We start from the raw sequence: 8,646 nt of genomic DNA on the forward strand, positions 1-8,646 counted from the left end.
CGTGCCCTGACAGTGGGGTGCGGCAGACAGAAGCTGGAAACCCAACACACAGTCAGGATTTGTCTGTTTCTCTGTGACCGCAGGTACGGCAAGCCTCCAGCCACTGGTCTCTGATGACCTGGCAGGGCTCGTGAGTACCGTGACATTGCCAAAATCCATTCCAGAACTCCCCACCACACTTTGAAAGCATGTACCTTGTTCTCCTTGTAGAGAAATTCAAGATGCAAAACCTTTCGGAGACCGTTTCTGCTGTTTATGCTGAGATCAGAGCGTGGGCGTTCCTGGTCCATGGTCACACATGTCTTCTTTAAGCCCTGAGGGAAGCACTCTAAATCACTATTTACCATTTTAAATCTAAAACTTCCCACTTCTGACGCAGAGGATCAACAAAAGACTGTTGATGTTCATTACCGTCATCTTCTCCCACCTTCTCACAGGATATTGGGACGACTGAAAACTGACTTAAGAATTTACTCTTATGTAACTTTTACACTTGACATCATCTTCATGATTATTATTCCAAATCTTACAGCCACCCTGTGGGCGGAGCTCAGGCTGAAGCTGTCAGCACCTTTTAGAGAAAAAGAAAGTGAAATCCAGGTAACTGTCTCGCTGCCCACCACTGGCTCAGGAGCTCAGGGTTTGGCTTAGATTGGGGCCACGGGATATGAAGTTTTAAAAATAAACAGGAGGAAACACATAAGCAAAAGGCCAACAGTCATTCCCTTCTTTTTGCAGATGGGGCGCCAGGGTTGATTTGTCCAACATAACAGAATGGACTCACATAGCTGGAGATCTGACCATCCCGGACTGTGAAGAGGTGACACCAGGACCCAGACTCACAGGAAGCACGTGGTGAGTGTCTGCTGTGTCCCAGCGCAGCTGCTTTCCATCCTCCAGCCCTGAACTCCCAAAAGGCCCAGCCCTTGGGGCCCCTTAAGAGTCTGGCTCCTTCTTGTGAAAACAACCACAGCAGCTGCAGCCTGCCCACCTCTCCAGACAGCAATGATCACCGAAAGGCAGAAGAATGGGAGATGCCTCACACACAGCTCAGCTTGGCACTAAGGGAGCCCCTTGCTCTTGATGGATCCAGACCCCAGTGTGAGCCAGGTTTCAGTGGCTCCCCCAGGCTTTGCGTTCAGAATTTTGCAGAGGCTCTCAGTGCTGGGAAAACAAGAAAAAAACTGCTGCCTGCCATGAACTGGGCCAAGAAGAATTTGTGAAACAAGACATATGAATGCAACCTTGAACCAAAGAGAATAAAAAGGAAGTGTCTAGTCAGCTATTTACTGACCATCATCCATGTGCTCACTCCTGTTTTCCAATTTCCCCATCTGTGAAATGAAAGGAACAAGCCACTAGTCCACCAGTTTGTCTGCTAGAGGCAGAGGAGTGATAAGACCAAAGTCCTGACCCTCATAGAGCTCACCCAAATGACAACAAGTACAAAGGCCCTGTGGCAGCTACAATGAGGCCAGTATAGCTACAGCCATATAACTAGAGGAAAGTGTCAGGAAATAAGGTCAGAGAGGTTACCCAGAGCTTGCTAAGCAAAGGCCTTGTTGGCTTTTGTGAAACGGGAAGGCTACTGGAGGATTGGAAAAAAAGGAGCATTCTGAACTAACATATTTGCAAAGGATTGCTTGGCTTCTAGGTTGAGAACAGACTATGTGGGACAGGGGATTAAGCATTAAGACTAGGAGGCTATTGAACAATTCACACGAAAGATGGAAGTGGCTTGGACGAGGGTGGTTATAGCAGATGTGTAAATAAGGCAATGGCACCCCACTCCAGTACTCTTACCTGGAAAATCCCATGGATGGAGGAGCCTGGTAGGCTACAGTCCATGGGGTCGCTAAGAGTCGGACACGACTGAGTGACTTCACTTTCACTTTTCCCTTTCATGCACTGGAGAAGGAAATGGCAACCCACTCCAGTATTCTTGCCTGGAGAATCCCAGGGATGGCAGAGCCTGGTGGGCTGCCGTCTATGGGGTCGCACAGAGTCAGACACGACTGAAGCGACTTAGCAGCAGCAAATAAGTAGTTACATTCTTTATGTGCTCTGATGGTAAAGCCCACAAGTGTACAGATGGACTGCATGCAGGGTGCACAAGAAGGAAAAAGCCAAGGATGGTTCTAAAGGCTTTGGCCCAGGCAACCATACAGTTAGTGATGCTACTTACTGAAGTGGGAAAAATTGCAGGAGGTAAAGAATCGAGAATTGAGTTTTGAATGTGTGAAGTTGAGATGTTTATTGGATATCCAAGTGGAAATGTAAACTAGGCAGTTGGAAAGAATGTAAGAGTTCAAGGAGAGGTCTTGGCTAGAGACAGACATTTGGAAATTGTCAGCATGTTGATAGTAATGAAACCCACAACAGTGGTGGAAGTGGCTGAAAAATGAGAAGAGAAGAGAGTCAGAGACTATGTCTTTAAATCCACCAGCATGCACATGACTTCCCTGGTGGCTCAGACAGTAAAGAATCCGCCTGCAATGCGGGAAACCCCAGTTCAATTCCAGGGTCGGGAAGATTTGCTGGAGAAGGGATAGGCTACCCACACGTATTCTTGGGCTTCCCTTGTGGCTCAGCTGAAGAATCTGCCTGCAATGAGGGAGACCTGGGTTTGATCCCTGGGTTGGGAAGATCCCCTGGAGAAGGGATAGGCTACACACTCCAGTATTCTGGCCTGGAGAGTTCCATAGACAGAGGAGCCTGGCAGGCTACAGTCCATGGGGTTGCAAAGAGTCAGTCACAACTGAGCGACTTTCACATGCACAGCTCAGGAAGCCACAGGGAACTTGCCAAGAACCCAAGAAAGAGTGACCAGAAAGGTACAGAAGGAAAACCAAAAGGAGGTGATCTCCACAAGCCAAGAGGAATGAGTTTCCAAGAAGGGCATAACCAACTGAGTTCGACACGATTGTTAGATCAATAAATGTAAAGACTAAAAATAAGAAGTCACAGATGAACCTGACAAGAGCTGTCTCCATGGATTGACGGGGACAAAAGCCTGATTAAAATTTGAGAAAACAGGGAGAAGAATTAGAATCATAGCATACATAGTCCTTTCATACAGTTTTGCTATAAAAGGGAGAAGAAAAATAGACTAGTAGCTGGAGGGGCTTGGAAGTCAAGATGGAATTTGTAGAAGCATGTTTACATGTTGATAGGACCAATCCAGTAGAGAAGGTAAAAATGTACGATATAATAGAGAGAGAGGATGGTAACTGCACCAGTGTCCTGGAGCACACAGATGGGACAGACACACAGGGAGGGCTTAGCCTTACCCAGAGGATGGAGAACTCATTCCTAAGAACAGGAGGGAGGATGGGGCAAATGGTTCAGCCCTAAGAAGGTTAGTTACTGTAGTGGTAGGGCATGATGGAGTTTTCTCATGAATGCTTCTATTTTCTCAGTGAAATTAAGAGGGGGAAGGGGCTTTGGAGCTTGAGGAGAGTGATGTGTGAAATGTCCATCTAAGACTGGAGACTGGAGAAGGAAATGGCAACCCACTCCGGTATTCTTGCCTGGGAAATCCCATGGACAGAGGAGCCTGGAGGGCTACAGTCCATGGGGTCGTAAAGAGTCAGAAACAACTGAGTGACTAAGAACAAGACTGGAGAAGTATAAGCAGGTGGGCAGGCATCTCTGAGGCATCACAGGAGTGCGAGACCATGAATTGATCGTGAAACCATCAACATAACGGTGTGTTCTTCCCCAGCCTCATTCAGCTTTGCAGTGCGAGCAAGGAGTAGGCCGTGTATAAAGAAGGGAGAGACGGACAAGGGAGCTGAGCGGGGTGTTGAGGGGTGACATGTGGGTAAGATGTGGGGAGAGGCCACAAGAGGGCTGAGGGACCATGAAAAGTTGGCAACAACAGTGGAATGGAGATGGGAGTGAGGCTGAAGAATAGTTTATATTGGGCTGCTGATGGGAATGAGCTGGAAGTGAGGATGATGGGATGCTTGGAACTGGGATGATGGAAACGACAAGCTTAGGGCATGACCACCTGCAAGAGGTGGCGGAGGCAGGCTAGGACATGTGCTTGCAGGAGAGTGCAGCTGGGGCACGAGCTCGGTGGATCCTGCCATTGCCAGGAGACTGTCCTGATTCTCCCTGTGGAGGGATCACACTTGGAGGAGGCCAGCATAGCTGGGTATGATGTAGGATGGAGGGTAAAGGAAGCAGCAGTAGAAGGTGAGGTTCGAGGGGGAGCTGACAACCAGGTTGTAGGGAGCCTGGCAGGCCCGGGCAAGGCCTTCCCTGGGATTTATTCTAATTGCAAAAGAAACATATGAGGGGTTTTGGGCAAAGGAGTGGCATGATCTGACCTGCTCATCCCAGGTAAGTTTATTCACTTCCCAGTCTGATCATAGTCTTTTGTGAAAGGGAATAATTATACATGTCTTTCAGCACTGTTATGAAAGTTTGAGAAAATAAACAGGCACCTGGAAGGTACCTCACATCAGGATGGGAACTCTCTTGGTTAGGTAGGTAGGTACCTACTTTGCACTAAGCCCCAAGGAGAGTCCACAGTCTCTGCCCCAGAGCAGAAAGCAGCCAATCTGGGCTGCAGTCCCAGCTCTCTGTGCCTTTCTGAGTGACTGTGGGTAACAGACTCCTTTCTCCTCTTGGGGTTTAGTGTCTCCCGACAAAGTCGGAAGAGAGGAAGCCAGGTGAACCAGATAACTGCAAATGCTCTGCCCAGTTCAGTGTCAGCAATGTGAACCTGTCTAGTGGGTGAGACAGGCAGATGCATAAACTATAACATGAGTGCCCATGAGCAGACCACAGACAAATGAGTCAGTTATTCCAGCCACAGGTACCTGAGACCTCTTGAAGGAAATGGACTTGGGATGGACTGTGGGTGGAACAGGGGAAAGCATGTGAGAGAAGCTGGAAATGCAACTGGGCTGGTAAGCTGGGGTCAGACTACAGGGGAGCCTCGAACATCAGATGAGGATTTTGGACTTCATTTGTACTCAAGAGAGGACAGGCATGGGGAAGACTCTCAGGGAGTTCCACTTGGTCTCCCAGACTTAAACGATGGCAGTGGTCATCCTCACAGGGTGTATCATTGACATCCTGTGTGTAGCCAGGACTAGGTGATGGTGGGTCAATTAGTCATAAAAACAGAGCAGATACAGTTGAGGCCACATTGCATTTTAAATAAAAATACATTTTCGAAAAGCAAAGAAAGACACTTTCAAAACAAGGACACATCAGAGATGTTGAATGCCTACTATGTGCCAGATACAGTGGCTGGAACCTGCCTGTAGATCATTATTAATCTTCACTATAAATCTGCCATGGGCAGGTCTTATTATTCCTCTTCTGTTGTTGTTGTTTAGTCGCTAAGTTATGTCAGACTCTTTGCGACCCCATGGACTGTAGCCTGCCAGGCTCCTCTGTCCAAGGGATTTCCCAGGCAAAAATACTGGAGTGGGTTGCCATTTCCTTCTCCAGGAGATCTTGTGTAAGAGCAATGGGTGCTCTCCCTACACTCCTACTATACATGGTGTAACTCCCAGCAACCTCTTCCCCAGCCCGCCTTCACCTCCACTGTCAGGACAGGTGACAGCCAAGGACCTCCCCAACTTCTGAGTTCTCTGAAAACTCTTTGGGTACAAGATAACATGCTCTGCTGTGCTTAGTTGCTCAGTCGTGTCAGACTCTTTGCCACCCCATGGACTGCCCCCGCCAGGCTCCTCTGTCCATGAGAGTCTCCAGGCAAGAATACTGGAATGGGTTGCCATGATCTCCCCCAGGGGTTCTTCCCAACCCAGGGATCGAATCCAGGTCTCCCGCATTGCAGGCGAATTCTTTACCGTCTGAGCCATCAGGGAAACCCAAAAATACAGGCGTGGGTAGCCTATCCCTTCTCCAAGATATCTTCCCCATCCAGGAATCGAACCGGGGTCTCTTGCATTGCAGGTGGATTCTTCACCAGCTGAGCCACCAGGGAAGCCCCGTACAAGATAACAGGAGAACTTAAAACGACCTAGATTGAACTTCCCATTGATGAACAGGACTAAAGGGTCTGACCGGCAAGAACTTTTTTTAGCCCTCTGGGTTCCCTTTGGGAGGAAGTTCTTTCCTAGTGGGATGTAAGTCTGATTACATCAGAGTCAGGCAGCCATACCAGCCTGCTGGGCTCCGAGAGCCTCGGGAACTTTAGGAAAATGAGGAGGGTGCAGGCCCAGGGTTCGCGAGCCGTGGAGGAGAGATACCTCTAAGGGCGGCCGCGGTCCTGCCCCTGCTTGCGGGAAATGAGCAGAGAGAAATGGCTCCTGGGAAATGTAGTTCCCAAAGCCCCGGGAAAGGGGCTCTCGCAGCAGGCATCTCTAGGGCAGGCAGCGGGCAGGGGAAGGGCTCCCTCCCAAAAGGTCTCCAGAGCCGGAGAGTCTCCAGACTGCTCCCCTCACCCACCCTCACAATTAAGCAACTTCCCAGAACTGTAAGGGTGGCGCCACGTACCTTCCTGCTGAGGAACTCCCTGACCAGGGAGGCCGCCACCTCCTCCACGAAAAGGATGTCCATGCTCCGCTTTGGCCACGAGGCCGCAGCGCCGCAGACCCAGACCCCGGGTCCGTTGCGGCCAGTATGGCCGCGTTGCCGTGGCGACGGTGTCAGCAGGGCCGGGGAACTCCGCCCCTCCCCTGGGAGTGAGGCGGGAGGAAAGGGGAGGAGCATCCTTCAAACTTGCTCTGAGAGCGGGAAGCAGAATCCAGAAGGCACAAACCCTGTGCATCCCAGGGACCAGGCGAGGGACTCCCGACTTGTGCGTCCTGGCACTGGCCTTGTCCATCTGGGTTTCCTGGATCGAGTTACTGTTCCAGTCTGAGTCCCCATCTCTCAAGGTGTGAATGGGGGAGAGTGCCTGCCTCCTGATTTCTAGAGTAAACCCACAGTGAAGTGGCCCCTAGAGGTCTAGCCCCAGCACCTCCGTCTTCTCCTGGGTTCCCACAGGCTGACTGACCTCGGTTGGCCCGGGCTACAGGGAAAAGAAGGCCCAGGGCTTTCTGCTGACTTGGTGCTGAACTTAAAGGATGAGTCCTTGGCCTCCTTGGTGCCTGCTTTCCCATAAGAACACTGCCAGTTACTGAGCAGCAAGAATTTACATACATTATCACTTCTTTAATCCTGCAACCTCCAGTCCAGGTGTCATAGCTCAGTTGGTTAAGAATCTGCCTGCAGTGCAGGAGACCTGGGTTCAATCCCTGGGTGGGGAGGAACCCCTGGAGAAAGAAATGGCAACCCACTCCAGTATTCTTGCTTGGAAAATCTCATGGACAGAGGAGCCTGGTGGGTGGCAGTCCATGGGGTCACAAAGAGTCGGGCACGACTGAGCGACTAACACTTTAAAAACAAGACACTGAGATTCAGAGAGGTTATGATTGTGCTAAAGGTCACATGGGCTTCCCTGGTGGCTCAGTGGTAAAGAACCCGCCTGCCAATGCAGGAGATATGGGTCAATCCCTGGATTGGGAAGATCCCCTGGAAAAATAAATGGCAACCCACTCTAGTATTCTCAACTGGGAAACCTCATGGACAGAGGAGCCTGGAGGGCCCCAGTCCATGGGGTCCCCAAAAGAGACAGACATGACTTAGCAACTGATCAATAACAACAGTATTTCAGCAAAAAAACAGAATAAAGGATAAAAGCCACACAGATGCTCAGAGCAGAGCTCTCCAGGTAGAAGCAGCAGCAAGTGTAAACGTCCTGAGACCACATCGAGCCTGAGTACTTGTGAAACAGGGAGGCCAGGAGGGAATGGGCCAGCAGGACCCATGATGAAAGCCTGTGATTTAGAAGGACTTGGGCTTTTAATCTGAATTGGGGTTTGTTTGGTTTCTTTTTTTTTTAATTATTTACTTATTTATGGCTGCACTGGATCTTGGTTGCTGTAAGCGGGCTTTCTCTATTGTGGCAATCAGGGGCTACTTTTCCTTGTGGTGCATGAGTTTCTCATTGCAGTGGCTTCTCTCGTTGCTTCAGTAGTTGCAGCAGGCCACCTCAGTAGTTGTGGTGCATGGGCTTAGTTGCTGTGTCACATGCAAGATCTTCCTGGACCAGGGAGCAAACCCCTGTGCCCTGCATTGGCAGACAGGCTCTTAACCTCTGGACTACCAGGGAAGTCTCCTAAATTGGGTTTTGAGCAGGCTTTAACAGGATCTCTCTGGCTTTGATGTTGAAAATTAACTGTAAAGGGGTCAGTGGGAAAACAGAGAGATGAGTTAGGAGGCAGTTACAACAATCAGTAATACAGGTAAATTTTAGGCTAGACATATTGGTATGTGTGTGTGTGTATTGTATTTTCCAGACTGTGGTACTTTTTTTTTTTTTTTAACACATTGAAATGGAATGGTTAAGCAAGAGAAGCCCAGGAACTCATTCTTCTTCCAGACACATAGCTGGATCCTAGGGATACAATTACCTTGAGATAACTTTGTATGTCATGCTCAGTCACTCAGTCTTATCTGACTCTTTGTGACCCCATAGACTGTAGTCCTCCAGGCTCCTCTGTCCATGGAATTGTCCAAGCAAGAGTACTGGAGTGAGTTGCCATTTCCTGCTCCAGGGTCTCTTCCTGACCAAGGGATTGAACCTGTGTGTCCTGCATCTCCTGCATTGGTAGGTGG

General features: G+C 49.5%; 1 protein-coding gene across 4 annotated transcripts in view; it reads right to left on the reverse strand.

Moving 5' to 3' along the window:
* Nucleotides 1–6,570, reverse strand: part of MINDY4 (MINDY lysine 48 deubiquitinase 4) — a 112,605-nt gene extending 106,035 nt beyond the window's left edge. For 2 of the 4 annotated variants that reach the window (XM_081534804.1, XM_081534805.1), the window contains exons 1-2: nucleotides 6,481–6,570; nucleotides 195–314 (exon numbers count right to left, since the gene is read on the reverse strand). In XM_081534804.1, the coding sequence (XP_081390930.1) occupies nucleotides 195–314; nucleotides 6,481–6,543 (183 nt within the window). In that variant the 5' untranslated portion in view covers nucleotides 6,544–6,570. Of the gene's footprint in view, nucleotides 1–194; nucleotides 572–6,480 lie in introns of all 4 variants that reach the window. The other 2 variants (XM_081534806.1, XM_081534807.1) reach the window with 2 other exon arrangements.
* Nucleotides 6,571–8,646: the final 2,076 nt, after the last annotated feature.

This window comes from Giraffa tippelskirchi, chromosome 10 (genome assembly GCF_054371585.1).
Source record: "Giraffa tippelskirchi isolate mGirTip1 chromosome 10, T2T-mGirTip1v1.2.pri, whole genome shotgun sequence".
In the NCBI taxonomy this organism is placed as follows: Eukaryota; Metazoa; Chordata; class Mammalia; order Artiodactyla; family Giraffidae; genus Giraffa; species Giraffa tippelskirchi.